Source organism: Neomonachus schauinslandi, chromosome 1 (assembly GCF_002201575.2).
Source record: "Neomonachus schauinslandi chromosome 1, ASM220157v2, whole genome shotgun sequence".
NCBI lineage: Eukaryota > Metazoa > Chordata > Mammalia > Carnivora > Phocidae > Neomonachus > Neomonachus schauinslandi.
This window is the reverse complement of record NC_058403.1, coordinates 213153569-213179004: the sequence shown is the minus strand read 5'-3', so window position 1 is coordinate 213179004 and position 25436 is coordinate 213153569. Positions and strand designations below refer to the sequence as shown.

General features: G+C 60.7%; 1 protein-coding gene across 1 annotated transcript in view; it reads left to right on the top strand.

Moving 5' to 3' along the window:
* The window catches only part of DOT1L (DOT1 like histone lysine methyltransferase), a 52218-nt gene that overhangs the window by 7007 nt on the left and 19775 nt on the right, over positions 1 to 25436 (top strand). Inside the window, exons 5-13 of the mRNA XM_021705285.2 lie at positions 4221 to 4295; positions 7241 to 7304; positions 8748 to 8976; positions 10866 to 10960; positions 11457 to 11519; positions 18085 to 18140; positions 20489 to 20568; positions 24053 to 24121; positions 24877 to 24983. Coding sequence (XP_021560960.2) covers positions 4221 to 4295; positions 7241 to 7304; positions 8748 to 8976; positions 10866 to 10960; positions 11457 to 11519; positions 18085 to 18140; positions 20489 to 20568; positions 24053 to 24121; positions 24877 to 24983 — 838 coding nt within the window. The remainder of the gene's footprint in view (positions 1 to 4220; positions 4296 to 7240; positions 7305 to 8747; positions 8977 to 10865; positions 10961 to 11456; positions 11520 to 18084; positions 18141 to 20488; positions 20569 to 24052; positions 24122 to 24876; positions 24984 to 25436) is intronic.

Here is a 25436-nt window from a genome sequence, read left to right as displayed (position 1 = left end):
AATTTTTTTTTTTTTTTTTGCGAGAGAGAATGAGAGAGAGCACGAGAGGGAGGAGGGTCAGAGGGAGAAGCAGACCCCCCGCCGAGCAGGGAGCCCGATGCGGGACTTGATCCCGGGACTCCGGGATCATGACCTGAGCCGAAGGCAGTCGCTTAATCAACTGAGCCACCCAGGCGCCCTACTTTTGATTTTTAAATACATCTTTTTTTTTAAGATTTTATTTATTTATTTGAGAGAATGAGAGAGAGCAAGCACATGAGAGGGGGGAGGGTCAGAGGGAGAAGCAGACTCCCTGCCGAGCAGGGAGCCCGATGCGGGGTTCGATCCCGAGAGCCCGGAATCATGATCTGAGCCGAAGGCAGATGCTTAACTGACTGAGCCACCCAGGTGTCCCCTGCGAGGCTAGTTTTTAAATTTTGTTTTTTTTTTTTTGCGAGAGAGAGAATAAGAGAGAGCACGAGAGGGAGGAGGGTCAGAGGGAGAAGCAGACTCCCCGCCGAGCAGGGAGCCCGACGCGGGACTCGATCCCGGGACTCCAGGATCACGACCTGAGCCGAAGGCAGTCGCCCAACCGACTGAGCCACCCAGGCGCCCTGTGCTGTTTTTTGAGACTGAGTTGTCTTCTCCTTGCCGAGTTGTGAGGATTCTTGACATACCCTGGCTGCGAGTGCCCCGTGAGATACTGTATTACGTGCCCCTCGTTGTGGTTTAATGGCACTTGCGCTAGTGCAGGTCTTCAGTGTATCCCTCCATTTTTGGTGTTACTCCTCTGGGTCATGTCCAGGAAACCTGTGCCTGCCCGAGTCACAAAGCTAGTCTCTTTTGTTTTCTTCAAGAAGCTTTGTGGTTTCAGCTTTTGTGTTCAGGTTTAAGATGAGTTGTGAGTGGATGTTTGCACATGTCGGCTGGGGGTTTATATTTGTGGGGATCAAGAATAACTAAAGAGGGCGCCTGGGTGGCTCAGTTGGTTAGGCGACTGCCTTCGGCTCAGGTCATGATCCTGGAGTCCCTGGATCGAGTCCCGCATCGGGCTCCCTGCTCGGCGGGGGGTCTGCTTCTCCCTCTGACCCTCCCCCCTCTCATGTGCGCTCTCTCTCTCTCAAATAAATAAATAAAATCTTAAAAATTTAAAAAAAAAAAAAAAAAAAGAATAACTAAAGAGACTTTGTTTCCCCATCAGGTTGTCTTGGTGCTTTTATCCAAAAGCCATTTAAATGTTAGCCTGAGTCTGTTCTGTGTGCTGGGTCATTGATCTATCTCTTCGTCCCTCCGCCAGCACCACGTTCTCCCGGCTACTGTAGACTTACAGTGGGTCTCAAAGTAAGGCGGTTAAATCTTTTTTTTTTTTTTTTAAGATTTTATTTATTTATTTGACAGGACAGAGGTAGCGAGAGCAGGAACACAAGCAGGGGGAGTGGGAGAGGGGGAAGCAGGTTTCCCGCGGAGCAGGGAGCCCGATGCGGGGCTCGATCCCGGGACCCTGGGATCGTGACCTGAGCCGAAGGCAGATGCTTAAGGACTGAGCCACCCGGGCACCCCGGTGGTTAAATCTTTTAACAGTGTTCTTTTTAAAGATTATTTAGGCTAGGTTCTCAGTCTTTGTATGTCAGCTTTAGAATCAGCTTGTCTGTGTCTCAGAAAGCCTACTGGGCTTGTTCTAGGAATTACTTCCAGTAGCAGTTCAGTCCAGGGAGAAGGGCCATTTTAACAACGTTGAGTCTTCTGTTCTGTGAACATAGTTTCCCTTGCTTTCTTTTGTCTTTGATTTTTCTCAGCAGTGTTTTACAGTTTTCAATATAGAGGTCTTGCAAATCTTTCATTAAAATTATCACTAAAGGGCGCCTGGGTGGCTCAGTCAGTTAAGCGTCTGACTCTTGATTTTGACTCAGGGTCGTGAGGTTGTGCCCTGGGTTGGGCTCCACGCCGGCCATGGAGCCTGTTTAAGATTCTCTCGCTCCCTCTCCCTCTCCCCGGCCCCCATGCACAAGTGCTCTCTCTCTCTCAAGTAAGTAAATCTTAAAAAAAAATTATCCCTAGGTATTTATGTTTTACTGATATTTTAAATGGTATTTAAGAAATTCATTTAAAAATTCTTTGTTGCTGGGGCGCCTGGGTGGCTCAGTCGTTAGGCGTCTGCCTTCGGCTCAGGTCATGGTCCCGGGGTCCTGGGATCGAGCCCTGCATCGGGCTCCCTGCTCCGCGGGAAGCCTGCTTCTCCCTCTCCCGCTCGCCCTGCTTGTGTTCCCTCTCTTGCTCTGTCTCTGTCTGTCAAATAAATAAATAAAATCTTTAAAAAAAAAAAAAATTCTTTGTTGCTGGTATATGCAAACATAGCTCATTTTTGCTCATTGACCTCATGTCTTGTGACCTTGCTCAATTCACGTAAGTTCTAGAAGCTTCTATGTAAATTCTTCAGGATAGCGTATTAATTTGTGTATTAAATTGTGTGTCTGTGAATGAAGACGTTTTGCTTCTTCTTTTCCAGTCTTTACGCTGTTCACTTATTTTTCTTGCCACGTGGTGCTGGCCAGGGCCTGTCGTAGAGCGTTGAAGGGAAGTGTGGGGGCCGGCATCCTCACCTGTCCCCAGCCTTCTGGGAGGGCTCAGTCTTGTGCCAGTGGTCTGGCGGTGTCTGCGGGACCGGTACCTTCCTGTTCGTGGGGTCTCCTGACCTACGCCCTGTGTGCTGCTGAACAGGGTTTACCGTACAGAAGTGCTTGTGAGGAGGGAAGGTGGGGGCCCCTGGGCAGGTTGGTGCTTGGAGGTGGGCACTGCCCAGCTGGCCCTGGTGACTGAGACTGGGGAGGGGTGTCGTGGGGAGGGGCCGCAGAGTCTGGGGCTGGAGGGCCAGTGTGTGTGTGTGTGTGTGTGTGTGTGTGTGTGTGTGTGTGTGTGTTGGGGCTGGCGGGGCATCATGATGAAGGAAACCGCTAACTGGACTCAGCAGCTGCTGCCTGCTCCGGCGAGGGAGTCTGGCTTGAGGACACAGGGACACAGGGACAGGCGGCCCTCCCTCCTCCAGGAGACCTCCTGTCCCCACACAGCAGAGCTGGCCGGGAGCCCGCAGGGAGCCGGCAGGCAGAGCAGAGACAGTGGGCAGCACTCCCCTCCCACTCCTTTCCACCTCTTGCTTCCTCGGAGGTTTTTGTCCTGTGTGGGGCTTGGGTTTCGCTTGGGTGTTTTCTGTATCTGTTGAGATGATCCTACTACTTTCTATCTTTTATTCTGTTAATGAGGTGAAGGACAGTGATTCATTCCTGCCATAAACTCCACCTGATTAACATGTATTGCTGACTTCAGTTTACTAGTATTTTTAGAGGATTTTTGTGTTCGTATTCATGGGGGATATCGGTGGATAGATTTCCTGTTTGATACCAACTTTGTCTTTCCAAGGCTTTATCTCCCTCTGGTTTTGGCATCAGGGCAACACTGGCCTCCTAAAACTGAAAACGATTAGTGTCATTCCTCCTTAAATGTCTGGATTCCCCAGCGAGGCTAGCTAGACCTGGAGGTCTGTTTGTGGGAAGGTGCTTGATCAGGGAATCGAGGTCTTCCGTGGGGTCGAGGCTGTTGAGATGTTTCCTTTCTTCTAGTGTCGGTTTCGCCTGCTTGTGTTTTTCCAGGAATTAGTTCATTTCATCTAAGGTGTCAGATCTCTTGGCGGGACGTTTTCCATAATGGCCCGGGTTTTCTCTGGAAGATCTGTGGTGTCGACTCCTCTCCCCTGGCCCTTTGTCAGGGTTGCATCAGGATCCAACGAGGGTCACACCTTGGGGTTGGCTGGTGTGTTTTTCTGCCCCTTTACTCTGTCGGCTCCCCTCCATCTCTCTGTTTCTTGCAGCGTGTTTGTTGGAGCAGCTTCTTGTCTTGGGCTCGGGTAGCTCGTGGTGCGGCACTTGCTGCTAACTCCCGGGGCACACAGTGCGTGCCGAGCTCTCTGCCTGGAGTGGGTTGGCTTCCTCGGCTCCGTCCCATGTGGGCCCACTGACAGCCAGGAGCTGACCCTGGCGGGGGCTCCGCACGCCATGTGAGTCCCAGCGTCAGCCACAGCCTCACGTGGTTTGTTCTGAATTAATGCCGCCCTTTTCTCTTGTGCATTTTGAGTTGAATAATGAGGACTTTTTTTAATGTTTGGGAGTTAGCAGTGTTTAAGACAGCCGAGAGTGAAAACTAGAGCATGGAGAATAGTTTTCACTGTAGGTTCTGCTTTTGTGTTTCAGATGGGTCTGTGAAGAGATCCCAGACCTCAAGCTTGCTATGGAGAATTACGTTCTGATCGACTACGACACCAAAAGGTGAGCAGAGCTCTGTCCACGCTTGCTGGGGACGCGGCCTCCCGCCAGCTCTTCTTCGACGGCACAAGCTGGTCTGCAGTTTCCTTTGAGAGTTGGCTGTCGCCTCCATGAAGTTATTTTGGTAGGAAATGTTTATCAAATATTGGCAGAGGCTGTCAGAGCGAGGACGGAATTGGAAATGCCACACTGCGGAAACGGCGCCTGGTATGTGTGAAGTCGGCCCCAGCTAGCTGCCGAGGGCCTGTGTTCCCTGCGGGCGGCCGTCGGCAGCCACTGCTCCCGCCTGGGGCCGGCACCTCTGCACGGGCCTCCCGGGGCTCGGGCTCTGGCCAGCCCCGCCTGGGTCTCAGTGGGTTTGGTCCGTCACTGTGCGTCCAGCCCTTTGGCCGCTTCTCACAGTTTCCTGCAGGCACGTCCTGGATCTCAGAGGAGAGTCCTGTGGGTGGAGAAGGGTGAGGCCGTCTCTGGAATGCCTGCCTGGAGTTTTTTTGTTTCTCTTTGAGAAGGAAGGCTGACATTCCAGGCTCCTGCCGTTTTAGCTCTTGGCAGGCTTAGCAGGGGCGCTGCAGTCTTCGCGGAAGGATCGTGTCCTCTGTGGGCTTTGCTAGCTCGCTCTCCATAAGGTGCACAGTCCAGGGGCCCCTAACAGGACCCGGCACCCAGGTGTTTTTGACCTGGTCTCACTCTTGTGTTTGAAGGGCCTCTTGGTCTGCTCATCAGCCCTGATCCATTCCCCTGGCCTCCTGCCTTGTTCCCCATTTAATAATCGGCTCAGCATTTGAGAAAGAAGAGAACTGTGCTCACTCCTCATGCAGAGCATCCAGGCCCCTGGGCCGTAGGGTGGCCCCATGGACTCGGGTGGTGCACGTGCATCTGGCAGCGTGGGCACACACCGAGGAGTGGGGTACACCTCTCTTACTCCCAGGGTGAGGGTGCATATGGGTGCTGACCCTTGGACCTTAGTCGTTTGGCCAGTGAAACAATGGGTTGATTGCTCTGCGCCTGGCCGAGAGCAGCCAGCATTTTTCGGGATAGTATTGCTACAAGATGTTTGCAGGGGGGTGTTTGAGGCTCTTCCCCTCCAAACTCAGTTGGCTTAGAAAAGACTGGGAGTGGGCAGCAGGGGGCCAGTCTGGAGGTATCCACCTGCGGGACAGGTGCAGCCGCGGGGTCAGGTTCGTGGTGGGGGATCCTCATTTCTCTCTCAAGCAAGGTGGCGGCAGGGCCAGCCCACAGCGTTTGTGCATCGTCCAGGGACAGGCCTCCTCTGGGGTGGGCTGAGGCCTGGTGGCTCACAGCTGTCCAGGCGGAGGGGAAGCACAAGGAAATAAAATGACAAAGTGGTGCCTTCGTTTTCGCCTGAGGGCTGCACGAGAAACTAGGAGCCCGAGGTCTCGGATCTTTCATTTGGCAAATTAGGAGGGCGAAGGAGTGTCACTCAGACGCTGGGCATTGCCGGGGCCGCGGACTGCCAGGTCCTGGTTCTTGTGACCTTGCCTGGCCCCGTGCTGAGCGGGGGCGGGGGCGAGCGCAGCTGCACCAGTGGCCCGCTGCTTCAGAAGAGTGGCACAGCCCATTGTTGCTCTTGGGTTCCTGAGGTCACCACGTTGGCCCGGGGCGGCTCCATCACTGTCCTTTGTGAGGACCCATCACGCTTTGGTAGTGACTGCTCTTCCCGCCCGCTCTCCACTTCTCTCGCTTTTCCACCGCGGCTGTCCTGCGGGGACCTCGGACTTGCTGTCGGGGGAGCCAGCTTAGTTGAATCCTTTGATTTCTGTTGTGAAGAAGGGTGCACGTGAGCTGTTGGGGTAAATCTGGGGCCGAGGATGAGGGGCAGGCTCTCAGTGAAGATGCGGGGGCCAGTGGGGCGGGCGGCTTGGGGTGCACACAGCATGGTCATTGCTTCCCGTGTCCCGTGTGGAGGGACCTCTCCCAGGCTCCTGGCGTCTGGCTCGGGGAGGAAGCCTCCCTGCTGCGGTGTGTGCGCGTAGGTAGACAGGGGCCCCCAGCGCACGTGGTGCCCTCCGCTACAGCGTGGACATCGGAGCACGTTCCCCCAGCACTGCTCATAGCAGGCAGGCCGTCCTCTGCGGGGCGTCCCGGGCACTGTCACGGGCTGAGCAGCATCCCTGGCCCCAACCCTTTGATGCCACCCCTTCGACCCCAGAATGTCCCCAGATGTTCCCAGACAATGCGCAGCGTCCCCTGGAGGCAGAGTCAGTCCTGGGGGGACCTCCTAGGTTGGATTTCGTTGAAAGTCATACCTGGAGTAAGCGTGGTGGGGTCTGGGAGAGACCTGTCTCGTGAACAACTCCCAGGCAGGCGCTCATTCGGCATCTGACGTGTACTGCTTGCGTCTGTGGAAGAGTTGGAATCTGTAGGGCAGGTGTTGGGCGGTGTCCTCTTCTGCCAGGAGAATCAGCGGGCCCTTTCTGCCGCTGGGTGGACCCCATGCCCATCAAGCTGGGGCTGAGATGGAGGCTCTTTCCGGCCCGGGGAAGGAGGTAGGGCCCGTGCACACTGCCCTGGGGCAGTGGGTCCGGCTTGGGGAGCAGGTGGGATTTCTGTCCATCTCCTGGGTGGGGAGTCCGGGCCGGCCAGGTCCCAGCCTCAGTGCTTTATGAAGGCTGTGTGGAGCCCTTTCTCTCACCTAACACTTGCTGGGCACACCATTCACCTTGGGTTTGACCCGTGAGCCGTGACCTCCGCAGGCTGCCCTGAGGTACACGATTTGGCCACGTAGCTGAAGATCGCCTCAGCCCCAGACACTGGGCTCAGCCTTGTTGCCCACCCGTGGTTCTCCTCGGTGCCCTGTGACCTCTGCCTTCTCACCAGGGGAGAGCTGGCTCTGCATGTCCAGGAGCCGTCCCTCCCGAAAGGCCTGCCAGGCCCCTGTGGCTTGTTCTGAGCTCCGCAGTGACCAGCGCCTTCCCTTGCCTTTTCAGCTTCGAAAGCATGCAGAGGCTCTGTGACAAATACAACCGTGCCATCGACAGCATCCACCAGCTGGTAGGTGGCCTCTGCCCTCCCCTCACGTGCGTCTGCTTGTCGGGGACCCGTGCGGGGGTGCTCCCCCCAGCTGCCGTCACGTTTCCTGGGTAGTTTTAATGACATGCCTCGCACACCCCCTCAGACCACCCTGGAGTGCGGGGGTTCACATGTGCGGCGTGGGGCCGGCCACTGCTGACCCCCAGTGGGAGGTGTCTCGGGAGCTGCTGTTGGGACCGGGCTGGGGGTGGGGTGCGTCCTCAGCCCCTGTCCCCGGCATGCTGAGTGCTTATCCCCGGGGTCTCCAGTGCATATGGACCTTCACGTCGGTGCCCCGTCCCCACGGGCTGAGGCAGGCAGGTGCGGTCAGGAGCCTGCCCGGGGCTTCTCCTGTCCCTCAGCCAGCTGTGTTGTGAGTGTTTTCCTGCCATCCCTTTGGGCTGTTCTGATTATGGAGAGGCCTGGGGCTCTGTCCTCACCTCCCTCTGCCACCATGCTGGGGTCTGGGGAGCCTTCGCCTGGTGAAGAACAGACGACGGCTGGGCCGGGCCAGGCTGCAAAAGCAGTTCCAGAGAGCGGGTCACTCCTGTTTCTAAGGAAGTTTCACTGTCTAGGCAGGGTGGGCTCCTGCCGGGGGTGGGGGTCCTCCGGCAGGAGCCTTGCTGTCAGGGGAGGCTATGGCGGGGTGTCGGGCCATGCAGCCCCGAGGGCCTAGCACGGGCTGGCCTGGGCTCTCTGGGCAGTCATCCCCGTCACTGTTCCTGACGGGAGGGGAGGGGGATGCTGAGTCAGATGAGTATGTTCTGGCCTCCTGTGTGAGGGACCGGGGTTCAGAGAAGTTCTTCTGGGTGTCAGCTGTGTGGGCCCCCCCGACCCACTGCCTCGGCCCAGAGCCCTCCCCTCAGTTTTGTCCTGGGCAGGAGGTGGGGCCTGAGGCTTGGGGCTGACCTGGGCCGCTCGTGGTGGCCAGGCCACGCGGCCTCCAGTGCCCTGCACGGCGGTGGCCTGGCCCCAGGCTGGGAAGGCCCTTGGGAGCTGCCAGGGCCGCAGGAGGCTGAAGGGCAGCTGACATGAGTCAGAAGGGTGGACCGTGAGGGGTTAGGGCACCAGGCCTCAGTGGCGCCCCAGGGCTGGGAGCCTGAGGACTCCCTCCTCGGGTCAGCATGAGCTAGACGGGCGCCGGCCTGCTTCTGGCCCCTGAGGCCCCTGACAAGGACCCACGAGGCGCTGGCTCTGTCCGTGGCTCTTGGCCCGTTTCTTTTCCCAGACAGGCTTTCGGGTGAAGGCGCAGCTCCCCACTCAGTGGGGAGTGTGCTTGAGGCCAGGATTGCAGGGTGGCCTCTGCTGCCTAGGGAGGCAGCGTGGCCAGCTGCCCGCGAGCACGCTCACCGTTGTCTGGCGTGGGCAGGCGCCGGGGCGCACCACCGCCCTGTGACGTGTGCAGTGCTTTCTCTGCTGTCCTAGTGGAAGGGGACCACGCAGCCCATGAAACTGAACACTCGGCCGTCCAACGGGCTCCTGCGGCACATCCTGCAGCAGGTCTACAACCACTCGGTGACAGACCCCGAGAAGCTCAACAACTACGAGCCCTTCTCCCCCGAAGTGTACGGGGAGACCTCCTTTGACTTGGTCGCACAGATGATCGACGAGATCAAGATGACCGAGGATGACCTGTTTGTGGACCTGGGCAGTGGTGAGTGTGGGCAGGCTGTGCTGGCCCCCAGAGATGGAGGAGGCGGCTCGGTCAGCACCCCAGGTCGCCTGCAGCCCCTTGCGGTGGGGGCCGCCCCTCTCTGCAGCAAGCTGGTGCTCTGCACAGAGGAGAGGCCGGGTCGTCGTGCTCCCGGAGCCCTTCCCTGTCTCTCACCCCTGCTTGCCTTGCGGGACCTGTTCTTGGCTCAGAGGGGACCCCAGTGACCACTGCAGACCAGCCCCCCACGTTGCTGGGTGTCTTCGCCCCTTCCCCACACCCCCCGGCTCTCACTAGCCGCCTCCCTCCTTTATGTATGGCTGGTCCTCTGGCACCAGAGTGAAGGCTCCTGAGGGCAGGGCCTGTCCTCAGTGCGGCCTAGCAGGTGTCCATGTGATGAATTATAGACTGTATGGAATAAACAAACGCCTCGGATTGGCTGATTCCAGACGGGACGTGTTGAGGTGACAGGGCTGATGATGTGGCTGCCAGCCTGCCGTAGGAACCCCGCGCACAGCCCTCCTCTGGGGCGGCTCTGCCACCTGGATGTGACCTTGTTTTGACAGCCTTGTGCTGCAGACTCAATGTCCTGTCTCAAACCGGCATGGCCTCGGTGCTTGGAAAAGGGCCCAGAACACCGGGCGAGGACAACTTTTTTGATGTCATCATGAATTTGAGCTTTTTAAAGCACAGAATTGGTATTTTAAGAAGAATGTGTATACTTTAGGGGCGCCTGGGTGACTTAGTCAGTTGAGAATCCAGCTCTTGGTTTTGGCTCAGGTCATGATCTCAGGGTCGTGAGATCGAGCCCCGTGTCGGGCTTCGCACTCAGTGGGGAGTCTGCTTGAGATTCTCTCTCTCTCCCCCTCTGCCCCTCCCCCTATTCGTGCGTGTGCATGTGCGCGCGCTCTCTCTCAAAAAAAAAAAAAAAAAAGCTTCGAAAGTCAGTTATCTAAAAGGCCACAGAATTTATCTGCATGTACTGGAAGGTTTAGGAGTTTTGGAAAGCACCTGCCTGACTCCTCATGCCCGGCTCTTAACCTCCCTCTCCCCGTCCCTTGGCCACGACCCTTGTGTCCTCTCGCCGTGGGCCTTGCCATTTACCCTGTGTTTCTAAGTAGTGGGCTTATTTTCTTTTTTCTTTCTTGAAGATTTTTTATTTTAAGTAATTTCTACCCCCAATATGGGGCTTGAAGTCACGACCCTGAGATTGAGAGTCACAAGCTCCACCCACCAAGCCAGCCGGGCACCCTGGTGTGCTTATTTTTATTATTTGAATATATTCTATTCAAAGTGCAAACTCAGAGGGCTCCCGGCACATAATCTGAGAGGCACGACCGACCCACGTGGGAGGGGAGAGCACACGAGGCCTGAGCTCCAGGGCGCCGCATGCTGCCCCTAGTGACCTGCACAGCTGGGCGTGTTGGTGCGTTCGGCCTGCTTGTCGGGCTGCACGGGGAGGCCAGCACACGACAGTGGTTTGGAGACCCCGCTCCTGGTATGCATCAAAGCCCCGTCGATGCCGTGTTGACGGGTGTTCTCGGGGATTTCGGATTTGGCTGGCCATGCCGTGCTGTGGCGGTAACACGGGAGCCTTGCAGAGGTAGACAGAGAGCAGGTTCCCCTCGCGAGAGCCCTGGAGTGCCCTGCAGTGTTGTCAGGATGAGGCCGCGTAGGCCAGATGGCCGTCCCCCTAGTGGGGGCTCAGCTCACGGCCTGGGTCACTGGCATATCCTAGGGACCTTGGAGAGTGCTCGCACCTTCTTGGGGAGCCGGAGGCCTCTGCCTGTTGACCCCCATGGCCGGCACCTGCCTGTCCTGGGCCTCGACTCTGGGCCGGTGCCGCCTCTGTCCCCGGGGCTGCATCTGACGGTACCTCTGTCTCTCTGAAGGAGTGGGCCAGGTCGTGCTGCAGGTCGCCGCGGCCACCAACTGCAAACATCACTATGGCGTAGAGAAAGCTGACATCCCAGCCAAGTACGCGGAGGTGAGTGACTCTGGGGTGGGACACAGGTGTGTGTGTTTGCGTCTCTTTTCTTTCAAACCTTTGTTTGCCGTGACCCACGGGGTGTAAGGGGGGGGGTACAGATCAAGGTGGGCGTTCGGAGGGGCTGCTTGGTCTCTGCTTGCGCATCTGGGCCCCGCTGTGTGTGCTGCCCGCAGGGACTGCAGCCTGGTCTCCCCCAGGCTGGGCCGGTCTCCTCCAGACGCCCCAGGGGCACCACTGCTGTGCCTGTGTCTGCCTGATGGGGTCAGTGGGCTTTGGGGAGTAGGTGCGTCTCCAGAAATGCCTGTAGAGCGTGTGGCCTGCGCATCTGGTGGACTCTGCAGGTCCTGCTGTCTGTCCTCCCCGCAACCCCCGGCATCGAAGGGGTTGTGCTGAGGGCTGGTGGATGGGCAGTCCCAGCCTGTCCCGGGGTGGGGTGGGTGGGGGAAGGGGCCGCGGGGAGCCGCTGACGGGCTGTCGGATCATTCCCTTGCAGACCATGGACCGAGAGTTCAGGAAGTGGATGAAATGGTATGGAAAAAAGCATGCAGAATACACAGTGAGTGCCATCGCTCCATGCCCCTGCGGCTAACGATCCAGCTCCCATTTCTGTGTCTCCTCCTCCCCTGACCCGCCGTTCCTCTTCCCTCCTGGGACGCCCCCCCGCCTGCCCTCGCCCGGCGTGGAGCGCAGTGCGCACGGCCGAGCTGGGCGTGCGGCGCTGTGCGGGGGGAGGCCCGCTCAGCACAGCAGTACCCTCCTCCCTCTCCCGCCTCTTCTGCCCTCTCCGGGCCTCCTCGGGGGCTGCCCCTGCCCCTGCCCCGCGCCCTCTTGAGAACAGAGGTGGGACGTGGCGGCGCCCCTGTGCCCCAGCCCTCAGACGCTTGAACGCAGTCTCAAGTGCGGCGTGTCTGCAGGCAGCTGGCGGGTCTCAGGGAGCCCTCCTTCAGTGTCGTGGCAGTGGCGCGGGGCTGGGCCGCGGGGTGTGGATGGCAAGGCCTCTTCCCTTGTCCGCTGGCCAGCCCAGTGGCATCTTCTCCTTGCCTTCCTGGCTGCGTGTGACCCAGACGCCAAGTCCCTCCTCCTGGCAAGGCTCAGGTTTGGGGCGGCACGTGCCCCCAGCTCTCCTGGCTGCCGCTGCGCCTCGGCCTCCGTTGCTCGGCTCAGCCTTGCGGTGCCCACGCTCCTTGGCCGGCCGGGGTTCTAGACCCCTGGCCTCCACTCCTGTCCGGAGCATCTGTGTCTCACGCGCCGAAACGTGTCTGGGCCCAAGACTCATCCCTTACTCTATCTGTTGCTCTGGACACACTGTGGCCATGCAGCCCACAGCCACTCGGCCGCTGTGGGGACACCGCAGACAGAGTGTGTCCAAACCAGGTCTTGACCTCCTCCTTCTCTTCCCATCTCAGGCCATTACCTACACATACCCAGAGCTCGAGGCCCAAATCACCAAGGTTCCACTTGGTTCCACGGCCCGCCCTGTTGCTCGTCCCTCCTGGAGACTTCTTACAAGTGTTCACGTCTCGCCCTCTCCATTGTCACCTGCCCAGAGCAAGCCATACCATGGGGCGTTGACTCTTGAGCTGGAACCAGCATTCCTCGTTGCGTTAGGGACCTAGAAGAAGTCATGCAATCACGGGCTGGGGGTCAGTTGGGGTGTGGGGAGAAGGGGAAAGAGGAGGTTTTCCTTTCCTTAGGACAGCCTGACGGCCTCTCCTTCCGTGGGTCATGCCTGCACTGTAGTGTCTGGAAGTCATTGCCAAACCCAGGGTCACCCACACTTGCTCCCTGGCGTCTTCTGGGAGTTTTATAGCGGTGTTTTACCTGTAGGGCCGTGAGGCTGTAAGGACAGCACCTGGGTCCTTTCCTTTGCACTTGGAGGCCCAGCCATTTCAGCCCGTGGTTGCAGGCTCTGCCCTTGCTCCTCTGTCTGTCTGTCTGCTCCCGCACCAGGCCACACCATCTGCGTTACCGTGGCTCTGGGGCGAGTCCTCGCTCAGGCAGTGTCCGCCCGTCCTCTGGCCTGGCTCTTCTCCTTCCACGCTGTGTCTGCCTTGCTGGGGCTTTCACCTCCCCAGATAAACTGTGGAGTCAGCGTAGAGTCAGTTTGTGGGCGTCCACCTCAGAGCTCACGGTGGGCTGGGGTCGGGATGCCATCGACTCCGCGCAGCAGCTCAGGAAGGACGGCCGTCTGGACGGTATCGCGGCTTCCTGCCTCCGACACGGCCTTCCTCTCCCGCACCGACTTTGCCTCATGTACGTCTTGTACGTCTTGTACATCTTGTAGGTCTTGAAGTCTGTTTGTCTCTCTGTCTTGGTGCCTGTGTAAATGATACTGTATTTTTAATTTTAAATTCCACTTGTCCGTTGCTGGTTTTACAGGAAAGCAATTGACTTTTGTCTGTTGCGTATCAACGTACAATACTACCTTCACCTGAGAATGTTCCTGTATTGGCTTATTGGCTCCAGGTTGTTTGTTTTTCTGAATTCTTTCAAATTTTCTGCATAGGTGATCGTGTCACCTGTGAACAGAGGTGGTTTTATGTCTTCCTTCCCAAGCTGTGTATGTTTCATTTTTCTTGTCTTACTGCACGAGCCAGCGTAACAGTAGGTATGTACGGTCCGCTGCCAAAAAGCAGTGGTGAAAGGGGCGCCGTGGCCTTGTTCCTTGTTTCCTTTCCACTGGGAAAGCTTTGACTTTCTCACCGTGGAGATGATGGGAGCCGTAGGTATTTTGTGGTATTCCTTAGCAAGTGGACACAGTTCCCCTCCGTTCTTATTTTGGGAATCTTCATCTTGAATGGGTTGGAGTTTGTTAAATGCCTTCCCTGCATGTGTTGACACGCTCCTGGGATCTCTCTTTGGCCTCTTGACGGGTGTCCAGCCAGCCTTCCGTGCCTGGGTGAGTCCCGCCCGGTCGTGGCGCGCGGTGGTTTTCACACGGTGTTGGATTTCCGCTCCTCACCGGGTTGTCAAGAGTGTTTGCGTCCGCGTCCACGAGAGATCCCGGCCTGTACCTCTCGTTCCTCCTTCCTTTGGGTGTGCAGTGATGCCGGCCCCGTGGGGAGAGGAGCTGCACCCTCTGCTTCTGTTCTGTGTTTCTGGAGCCAGGACGTGCACAGGCAGAGTGGGACCTGGCTTCTCTTCCCTGTCTCCTGGTGCGGTTTCTTCTGAAATTCTCTGCCGGGGCCCCCGTCTGAGGCCCCCTGGGGTCTGCCGGTCGGGCTGAGTGTGCGGGGAGTTCAGTGGGTTTGCATTTCCAGGAGCTTGTTCCCGTGCGGTCCCCACATCGGCTCTTATGCTGACTGCATTCCTAAACGGACTTCCTAAAACACAGGTTTTCGTGTTTTAAACCACTTCTTGTTTCTGGTGAGAAAGCCCCAGCCCAGGGTGTAGGAGTGGTGTCGCCGCATTTCTCAGAAACGGCCCCTGTGCTCCAGGCACGGCTTCCAGGACTCCGTTTGTAGCCTGGTTTTAGCTTCTGGCAGCTCCTCTCGGCTGGGGCGATGGGCAGGGGTGAGGCTGGGGGCGCTGCTCGCCCACTTCTCCTTCGCCGTCCTCCTTCCTTCTCTTGTCTCCAGCCGGGGTCAGTGGTCGGCATGCGGGAGGGGCTCCCCACGTGGAAACCGTCTCATTCCTTGGGTCTCATGTGGGGCAGAGTGCTCACTGGCCCCGCCTCAGCCCCTGCGAGGTGGCTGCGAATAGAATTTGGCTCAAAGGACACTTGGGCACGACCTTGGCGGGGGGTGTGTGGAAGGAGCGGGCCGCAGGACGGCAGCTGGCCGTGCCTCTGCTGTTCTGTTGTCTGTTTCCAGAGGGCTCCGCGGGGTGTGGTGAGCGTGTGCTGACTGATGAGCACCCACGTTTGGCGGGAACTTCTGTCCTGGATCTCGTGAGGCCTTCCCAGCAGCTTTCTGTGGCTTTGACCAGGCGTCCTCGTTGGCGGACGGAGTCCTGCTCCTGTTACTTAACCTAAGAGGAAACAGAGCCAACAGGAGTCTAAAAATAGCCCATGTGCTTTTCCAAGCCCCAGAGCCTGCTTGTGCAGGCCAAGGACCCCATGTGGCCGCCGCCTCCCTGTCCTGCAGCTCAGCGGTGCCCGGGCGCCAAGCCCTGCCTACCCACCCCCGTGCCTCCTCCTGTCAGAGCCCCGTTCCCTCCTTCCACTCGGCTTCTGCTGGCCGGGCTGTCTCAGCTCAGGGTGCCCCCTCCACCTGGGAGACACTCTGTCCAGCGCCCCGCCCAGGTTGGCGTCCAGGCCCCCAGAGCCCCCACAACACAGTAGCTGTGCTGTTCACGATGCGCCCCGTAGGGTGGGCCTGGCATGCAGCGGGTCTCGAACGTCAAGAGCCTGTTGACTTGGGTGGCTGTGGCCTCGTGGAGGAACCACGTGGGGGCGGCGCCATGGTGTCTGTGGACCTGCGCTGAGGCACTTCTTGCGCTCGGGGGCAGGGGCCTCTCTCTCCAGGACATGTGCAGGGCCTCCCACCTGCCACCCCTCCAGCTTTGCCCACGTCAGGATGGCGCCTCTGTGGTCCTTGGGGTGGCTGGGCCACATCAGCCGGGGCCCCAGGCATCTCAGAAGCACTGGCCCACCTCCCCTCTGGTCTTGGGCTGGGTTGGGTCACCGGCAGGCAGCTGCTGCCAAGAGACAGGGCCTGGGGGTTCGGCCGAGCTGGACTGTGTCTGTGGACTTGGGGCTGCTCCTGGGCAGGTTTGCCGAGTGCCAGGGTGTGCCTGTGGGTGGCGCTTGCGGACCTGACTTGGGTGGGGCCAACCTCGGTCTCTTCGTTCTCGGACGCTGTGCTCTTTTCCCCTGACTGGAGAGCGTGTGTGTTCCGTGCAGGGGTGGGTGCAGCCTCCGGGACCACGTATGTGGCGAGCTGGGGCGGCCTGGCGGGGGGGGGGGGGGGCTGCACCTGGGTCTGCGCGCGGACCAGTGGTCTCCGTGGCATGCGTGGTCGTGGGCACTGAAACCCTCTGCACCTGTACGTGCCCGGGGCCTTCTCTGCGTCTTCCCGTTTCTCTGATTTCTCTGTACTCGGAGGTCTCCGTGACGCTGGGGCCGCTCACGGGGTCCCTGGGCGGGGCACAGGAGGGCCACGCACCTTTCTGGCCACTGTTAACTCGGGTGTTCCAGCCCCAGCAGCACAGCCAGGGCCTTCGCTCCGAGGGTCGCAGCTTGCCCAGGCAGAGCTGCTGCCGCGGGGCCTGGACGGGGGAGCCGCCAGGAGAGGGGGGCCACACGGAGAAGTGCCTCATAGCATCCGTGTCCGGCCCGGGCCCAGGCCCAGGCGCGGGGATGTGCCAGGAGGACCCCCAGGGCTCAGCAGACGGTCGACCCCACGGCCGTGGTTTATACAGAGAGGACAGGAGGCCAAATGAGCTCAGGGCAGAGGCGTGGGGGGCGGGGGCGGGGACACCAGGCGCGAGCTTCCAGAGTCCTCTCCGGGGGTGTCCCACAGGACTCGCTTAGCTCCCCCCAAATGAGACGGGACCGCGTGTGTGAGGTGTGGTCTCCAGGGGGCCGGCAGAGACCCAGCGCCCGGTTCTCTGCGGGGGTCGGTCTCGCGGGCCCCACTGCCCGGCTTGGGCCCGGACCCCAGACTCCGGGAGGGGAGCAGGCGCTCAGCCCGAACCTCGTGTCTGCACAGACGGTTCAGGGACCCGAGCCCCCCGGCAGCGAGGGTGGTGGGAGCCCGGAGTCCGGTTCCAGACGCCGCCGAGGGCCAGCCTTGCGAGCCGCCCTCTGGGGAGGGAAGTCTCAGGCCCGCTGTGCGAGCTCTCTCTTGCAGCACCAGTAAGACTGTGGACTCGAGTCACTCCTGAGGCCTGGCAGGGCTGTCCTCGGGAGTGTGGCAGATTCAGAAAGCTCCACAGGTTGGAGAGAATTCAGAGATAGGACAGCTGGGATGTGGGCAGTCCCCCACAGTGCCTGAGAGTGTTCAGGTGGACCTCCCCCTCTCCCCACCACCCGCGCCCTGCATGGTCGTCACGTCACATACACATGATACCCTGGGTGGTCTCTCTGCGTGCGCTGGAGGGCGTAGGACCGGTTCCTGGCCTGGCACACGGCCTCTGCACTGGGTCAGCAGTGCTTACTGGACCGTTTCTGCTCAGGGTCTTCTGTCCCTTTCTGAGCAACAGCAGCCCGAGTGCCCCAGTGGGCTCCTTCCGTCTTCCTGAGGAGAGTGGGGGGTTCTTGTCACCTCACAGCATCTGTAGGGGTGCAGGTGAGGACAGTCACCCCCCTCCTTACCCCCCCACCCCCACGAGCCCCCTTCCCGTCCGTGGATGAGCCTGTTCTGGACGTGTCACCCATGTGGACTCACACCCCGCGTGGCCTTCCGTGTCTGGTTCCCTCCCTGAGGATCGTGGGCTGGGGGTCCGTCCCCGGGGCCGCACGTGTGGGTGCCTGGCTCCTGTTCTTGGCAGGGGGACGCTCCCGTCCGCGGTGGATGCGTTGATGGGCATTTTGGATTGTCGCCGTTGTTGGCTCTTCTGAGTCCTGCTGCCGAGACCTCGCGTGTGCAGGTTTTGTGGGGATGTATGCTCGCTTCTCCTCGGCCTCCACTGAGGCCTGGTGTGATAGCGTTTTTGAAGAACGGTGGACTTGTTGGTTTGCTGAGTGCCACAGCTCGGACATCTCGGTCACGAAGAACCGGGTGCGCAGAGAGCAGGCGTTGAAGGCGCGGATGGGGCTGTCAGGTGAGCGGGCGCGGGAGGCCGGGCTCAGCCGCTGCACCTGCACTTCTGTGGTACAGAAAGCAAGCCCGGCCTTTGCCGCGTGCCGGGCCGGCGCTCTGTGCCCCGGGCGCCTCCCAAGGGCACGACCACTGTTCTCTGCTGTAGCCGTGGCCGGCCGGCCCACGTTCTGTCCAGAACCGCCAGCAGGCTGGGAACCACGTGTGGACGCGTCCCGGGCTCGCCCCCGGCTGGCTCAGTGTGGCTCTGCAGCGTGTCCTCTGCTGGGGCTGGACCCTCCGGAGCCGCCACTGCCTCGGTCTTGTGTCGTCCCCACTTCCGTGACAGCGTTCATTTCATCTCCTCTCTGCGGGCGGGCGGGCAGGGCGCGAAGCTGGGTGAGGCCTCCTGAGTCAGCCTCCCTCCTGTTTTTCTTTCAGCTGGAAAGAGGCGACTTCCTCTCGGAAGAGTGGAGAGAGCGGATTGCCAACACAAGGTAGGGTCTGGCCGGGCGTGTGCCCCTGGGGAGGGTGCTGGACGTGGGGCGAGCTGTGGTGCGCCTGGGAGGGGTGGCTGGCGAACTCCTTCTCTCCCCGTCCCTCGCCTGTAGCCGAGCAGGTGGTCCGGGAGTCAGACCCAGGGCCCCAGGGCAGTCCCCCGGCTGCCCGTCAGGAAGGGCTCTTTCTAGCTGTCTCGGCCCTGCGCTCGGCGTGCAGGTCCTTGCTGTGTCCGCACCTCCCCCAGCTGGGTGTGGGGGCAGGGCTGTTTCTCTGCACCTGCCATGGGGTGGCATCTTGTCCCACGCATCTGGGGTGCTGCAGTTTTGCCCACACCTTCCTCTGGACCCGCTGTGGGCCGGAGCTGGTCTGCAGCCCTTCCCCTGACCTCAGGCCGGGGGTGTGCCAGTCAGCTGGAGACTGCTGGAAGCCTGGGGACCCAAGAGGCGTTGCACACCCCAGAGCCATCTTCCTGGGGAGAAGTCATTCTTGCCGATGGTGGCCCACTGTTTTAGGGGACCTTGCCGTCTGGCTTCTCTCTGTCTTTCCTTCAGGCGCATACTGCCTGTAACCCCATAGTCCCCACTAACTCCTGGGGGCAGGTAGAAACTGGGCACTGCTCTTTCCAGAGCCTCTCCCTTTGTGGCTGTCCCATGAGAAGTCCTCATCTGAGTTGGGTCCACTCTGCTCTCTCCTACTGGCCAGGTCTTCCCCCTTTCCCTAAGAGACCCCTGCTGACCCCATGGGCATCCCCATCCGTGGGGGCCTGGGGGCTCTCCAGTGCTGGCCAGCAGCATCTGGGCCAAGGTGTCTCATCTTGTGGTCACCCTGGCGATGTGAGAGCTCACGGGGAGGGCACCGTCCCCTGGGCCTCGTCTGCCCCTTGTCCTGCAGGCAGAGTGGGAACAGGCCTTGGTGATGGGAGAGCATCCCCTTGACAACCCGTCAGGTGTTCCGCTTCCCGGCAGGGGTGTCCCCTCCCCTCCCAGCCCATTTCTTTCTTTCTTTTTTTTTTTTTAAGATTTTATTTATTTGACAGAGAGAGACACAGCGAGAGAGGGAACACAAGCAGGGGGAGTGGGAGAGGGAGAAGCAGGCTTTCCGCTGAGCAGGGAGCCCAATGCGGGGCTCGATCCCAGGACCCTGGGATCATGACCTGAGCCGAAGGCAGACGCTGAACGAATGAGCCACCCAGGTGCCCCTTCCAGCCCCTTTCTTATTAGGGACTCCATCTCTGCTTCGGACTCCTCGTGCATGAGATGGGAGGGGCGGCTGCCTTCGGAGCATCAGAGCCGTCCGCAGGGCCTTTGCTGGCTCATGTCCTGCCTTCCCAAGCTCTGTTCCCGAGTAGGGACTGGGACAGGCCAGCCTTGCTCTCTGTGGGAGCTCTTTCCGCCCAGCTGTCTCGTCAGGGCTCCATCCCTTGGCTCCCAAGGACGCCTGCGCCTCAGCCTAAAGCCTCCCGTCCTCAGCTTTGTGGTGCGGTGGGGCAGGGAGAGTGCACTGGGCTTGATCCGTGTCTTTAATGATTCTTCTCTGCTGCTCTGCCCACCGGGTGTCTGGTGTCTGTTCTCGCTCTGGTCGGGTCACCCGTGACTGTTCTGTTTCCTGGTTGCTATGACGGCTTCCAGAGTCTCGATTTTAGACTGTCGAGACTCAAAACAAGCAGCGAGGGGTTGGCCGTCAGCCCAGTCTGTTTTCTGTCCCTTTCAAGAGAGGACGTAAACTCTCCGTCCGCAGTTCTGCCCCCTGGCCCAGGTCTTATCTGGGGGCACTTATGTGGGAGAGAAGGGCCGCACAGCTGGGTCGGGAGCTGTCTCACCTGTGGGACTTGAGATGACCCAGTTGACGGCTGTGTGGAGAGCGTAGCCATTCAGAGAGTGCCTCGAGTGGGCACGAGCTGGGCCCGGGCGGGCAGGCAGGGCTGTGTCTCCGCGCGCCCAGAGTGGGGCAGCAGCCTCCCCGGCCGCCCCGGTTGGCGTGTTCGGACCCAGACTCCTGGGTTGTCCGGTGCCAGAGCACGTGGGAGGAAGGAGAAGGACTCTGCCTCTGGTCCTGCAGGTCCTCAGGCGGCTCCCTTTCAAATGCAGCCTGATGGGGTCCTCACACCTCTGTCCCCAGGTGACCTTTGTGCCGTCCACATTCCCACCCCAGGGACGTCCCGGGGGCAGGTGGGGACCACCCACCCACCAAGGCAGCCGGCTTGTCCCTTGGGCCCCGCGGGCCCCGGGTCCCGTCCCCGGGCTGGGGGAGCTGATGGAGGAGGCGGTAGGCGTGGTGTGCCCTGGAACTCTACACGTGCGGAAATGGAACCTTCGTTTTACTCAACTGGAATATTATTTTGCAGTGTTATATTTGTGAATAATTTTGCCTTTGGTCCTGAGGTGGATCACCAGCTGAAGGAGCGGTTTGCGAACATGAAGGAAGGTAACGTACCCCCCCTTCACCCTGCCCTGTCACGGTCAGCATGTGCTCCTGGCGCCCGAGACCCACTCGGGTCTGTCTGTGGCTTCTGCACTGACCGCAGGGCCTGGGGCCCTTGTAAGTGCTGACAGCCCTCCACGTGCGGGCCGGGCGGAAGGCCTCAGGCCCGGGGGTCTGCTGACGGCGGTTCTGCCCCCTGCTTGCGGGCCGGGTGCCTCCCGGATCAGTATGCGCGGCAGGGCCGACTGGGCCTCCCGCAGGCAGGAGCTGCCAGTGGGCCCGAGGGACCTGGGGTGGGTGGCCACAGTAACAGGCGGGCTGCAGGCCATCCAGTCACACTCAGATTCCCTGGAAACAGCCAATAACGTCTCAGTACAAGCTCATACTGAGGGATCACTCACTGTACCTGAAATTCAGACTCGACCGGCGTCCTTGTTCCATCTGGTGACCCTAACCTGGGGGCAGTGAGGCCACTGGGGTCGTCCAGATGGGCCTCCTTGGCTTTTTCTGGGTTTTTCCTGTGTTTGGGCCCCTCTCAGCCCGGCCAGAGCTGCCCCTGCCGCCCTCGTCTGCCTTCCTGTCCCTGGTGGGGGGAGGGAAGGCCCCTTTGCTTCGTGCGTCTCAGACTTGCAGCGGAGCTGCTGGGCACAGCTGTGGGGGACGTCTCGGAAGGAGCTCGAGAGCCGTGCTCTCGTTCCCCAGCTGGGCTGTTGCCCTGGGAGTCGGTTGGCATTTAGGTAGGATTGTGTTTTCCTTGTGCTTGTGGAGGCTTCTAGATTTGGAATTGTGTGGGTGGTTTTGTAGAGTGAGGTCCAATACTGTATCTGGCCTGAACCTTCTAGGGAAAAGTTTGTTTTCTGAATCTTGGCAAGCTGAGACTGGCGTGCAGCCTCTCAGCCAACCTTGCGACCTGGCCCAGCAAGCTGCTCCTTTCCAGGAGCACTCTGCTGTCCCTGGCTGCTCCTCTGGCCTGTGGCGCACCGGAGGGTGGCCGTCCTGAGCGGTGGCCTCAAGAATCCCCCTGCGCCAGAGGTGTGTGTGCCGTGGGGCCCCGTGTCTTGCTCCCACGGCCGCCCTGCCGGCTGGACGAGGGAAGGTGCACCCTCGGGCCCCAGCTTAGCCGCCGGTAGGGGAATCAGGCTGTGGCCAGGCACCAGGCAGCGCAGCTTATGTCTCCTCTCGCTTTGCTGTGCCCGAAGCCCTCGTGCACATGGAACGTCAGGCAGAGAAGACCATCCAGTCCAGAACCTTCTAAGTAGGTGGGAGTGAACTAGTTCGATTTGAACGCCTTTCAGGCCTTTGTAACTGCAGCGGGTTGCAGCATGTGTGCTCTGACTGAGAGCACAGGAGGAGCCCAGCGAGCTCCTGGAGGGAAGAGAGAAACATCAGCCCCTTCTTGCAGGTGCCGGTCACTCTGGGGGCCATCTGGGGCGCACGGGCCGGGCCGCAGTGGGTCCTCCCGTCTCTCCCATGACGAGGGCCATGTTGCCTGGTTGTTTGCTCCCCTCGGTCTGCACCCTCATGCCTCTTGCTTGTGTGTCCTCCCTGAGCCGAGAGTCAAGGTTCTGGCTGTTTCATTTCTCATTTTCCCCACGTGGAGAAAGTCTCGGGACAGTCGGGGGCCCTCTGTCCGGCTGAGCTCGGTGTCACACTGAATCCGAAGTCCCTGGTCATAGCCCACTGTGTTTCAGGATCGAGATGAACCCACTGCTTGTGGGTCAAGTCCTCCAGCCAAGGGCTCAGACCCCAGTCTGTGGACTCCCCTCCTCCCAAACGCCCGGGGTGAAGGGTGGCCAGGCTCTGGGTCTGCTGCTGCCATCCTCATTAGAGCTCTGCCTTGGGTGCCCGTCCTTCTTGGGTCCTCCTGGCATGAACGTGGCTGGCCTCCCTGGTCCTCAGGGTGACATGCCCTGTTGGAGGAGCGGGCCACAGGCTGCGACCTTACTGTGGGCATCGGCCCGCCTGGGCCCTGTGCTCAGGGGCCTGGGCGGGAAGCCTCGGGCAGTGCCCTCATCCTCGACCAGTCACTGCAGCTCCTAACACAAGTGCTAAAGCCGCTGGGTTTTCTAGGCTCTGCGATGGCCTGGAGGCGGCCTTGGCGCTCCTAACCCAGGAGAGCCCAGCACAGCCGCGGGTGGTTACAGCTGCCTTGGGCGCTGACAGCTGCGTGGTGTGCGTGCTGGTCTGTGTGCAGGGGAGCGTGTGCACGCGGCCCGGGTCGCTCCTGACCGTTGTGTAGGAGTGAACGGTGGCTGTCCCAGGGCACCGAGCCACGCGCCAGCCCCAGGACAGAACGGAGGGCCCCTCCACCTGTCGCTCTCCTGCCGCCCGCCCAAGGGCCCACCTTCTGGCCGGCTCGTCCCGGGCCAGGGCCAGGTGGGCTTTTGCTGGAGCAGGGTGCCTCCGTGTTTGTTGACGACGCCTGCTGGGCGTCCGGGCTCATCGTCTCGTGGGTGTCGCTGCTCTGGTCCCTCCCTCATGGTGTCTTGTGGGCGGGCTTCGGGGACCTGATAGGGCAGGAGTGCCTGACGAGCCCTGCAGTCCACAGCCGCCTGACCTGTTGTCCTGTAGTGATGCGCCCTCAGGGACCCCTTGCAGTTCCCATTGCCCTTGCCCTGTGGTGCATTCCTAGCTGGAGCACGCGGGGGACCCCAGGGTGTATCCCACTCAGCACCACGCTTTCCAGAGGCCTTCCGGTTTCCAGGTGCCCCACGGGACTCTGTTCAGCCTCTGGCTGCTGAGACCTTTGATGGGACCCCATGGGCCCTAACCCTGGCTGCCACCTGACCTTGCACCTGGCCCGGCCCAGCGCTGGGCCCATCGCCTGCTCCTGCAGGGGATGGTTCTTAGGACGTGGGCTGGGTGGCTGGGTGCTCCTCGGGATGGGGGCGCCCTGGCCGGCAGGTGTGTTTCTTTTCCATTTGGTTCTTTCTTCCTCCTGCCGAGAAGCATGGCTTCTGAGAGCGTGCACCTACCCATCTGCAGTGTTTCCTGCGGCGCGTGCTGGGAGCTCCCTCATGAGCCTCCCTCTGTGCGTCTTTTCCTCCTTAGCACTCGGCACACGGAAGCGCTGCTGTCAGCGTGGCCGGCCCGCCTGGCAGTCCGGTGGTGGGACTTCAGGGTTTGCCTTGGCCACTCACACTCGCTTGTAACTGTGGGACTCGTCCGCACAAGTGCCGAGATGGCAGAGGGGGCGCATGTCCTCGCCGATGGTGTCCGTCCGGTGCCGGCGTGACCCCCAGCTGGGAGCTCTGCAGGGCAGCACTGTGGGGCCCAGAGCACGTTTGTCCACGAGGGCCGCTCGTGGGACAGACTTCCATGGGGAAAGCGTCTCCTGGTTTTGCTCTGACTTGTGGGAAGCGGATGGGACTCAGCCGTGCTGCTGTCCCCGTGGCAGCTCCTTCGTCCGCCAGACGTCGTTTTCCTTCCATTTGTGTGTGTGTAACTGTCCCCCCACGAAGGGCAGTAACTGGTATTTGTGTTTCAGGTGGCAGAATCGTGTCCTCGAAGCCCTTTGCGCCTCTGAACTTCAGAATAAACAGCAGAAACTTGAGTGGTAAGAAACTCGCCGCTGAATTATTAACATATGTGATTTTGAGTATCTGACGTGTGTCAGTGTGGGGCCTGTCCCCCTGGTGCTACTCACGTCAGGGCAGGTCGTTCTCTGCAAGGGTGTCCCGGGCGCTGTGGGGCTTTCAGCAGCACGCCCGGCCCCACCCCCTCGGTGCCAGGAGCACCCCCAGTCCTGACCACCACAGACGTCCCCACATGTGGCCCTGTGTCCCCGGCGGGCAGGGTGGCCCGGTGTGGGACTCAGAGGGACAGGTTTGCCGAGCGCTTTGCGTCCCTGTTGTGATTGGCCTGAGCAGGCGGTGGTTGCCCTGTCCCTGCAGAGGGAGGGTTGGTGGCAGAGACCCCGCGGCAGGAGCTCAGCCGGGCCCTTGGGCCGGGCCGCATGGGCCTCGGGGGCTCGTGACTTCTCGGGTGCTGCTGGGAGCTCCTGTCGCCACATGGTTTTTAAGTCGTCCTCCAAGTGCCTTCCGATGCCACCCGCCCCAGGCTTGTCGCTGTCTGCCTCGGACAAGCCCCTCGGCGTAGCCGTGCACGCCTCTGCGACCCAGCTTCCCTGACCCAGCCAGGGGCGTGCTGGCGGGCGGTTGGGGTGGTGAGGGACCGCAGTTCCGCCCCTTCCTGCCTCAGCTGGGCCTCTCGTGGGGGAGGGAGCCCCCGAGACGGGAGGCGGCACAGAGGGCCCTGCCCGCCCACCCCCTGGGCGCAGGAGGGCCCCTGAGCGTGGCCTGTTGTACACAGACATCGGGACCATCATGCGCGTGGTGGAGCTCTCGCCCCTGAAAGGCTCGGTGTCCTGGACGGGGAAGCCAGTCTCCTACTACCTGCACACCATCGACCGCACCATAGTGAGTGCCCCACGTGGCCCTCAGCGCGCAGGGGGGCGGGAGCGGGTCGGGGGGCGGGGGGGGGGGGGGGGGGGGCCCTGGTCTGTCTTGCCTTCCTTGTCGTCCGCCCTCGTGTGGGGCACACCTTGTCTCGAGGACTCGTGGAGCGGCGGCTCCGCCCTGGTGTCAGAGGCCTCCCAGAAACCCGGGTTCTCGGCGGGCCCGCCACGAGGCCGCTGGCTCCACGTGGGACGGCGCCGGGGGGGTGTGCGCGGGCCCGCACGGCAGGGGCGGGGTCCTTGAGCCCCGCGGGTCCCCGGGCAGGAGCGCGTGCCCTGCCAGCCGTCCCTCCGGGAGCCACCGCCGCGCTCTGCGCGTGCCTGGTGTCCGCGTGCCCGGGCTACTGCTTTCACCCCGACAGGGCTTGGGGCGGACTTCTACTGAGACTCTGCCTTGTGTTTTCTCTTTGCATTT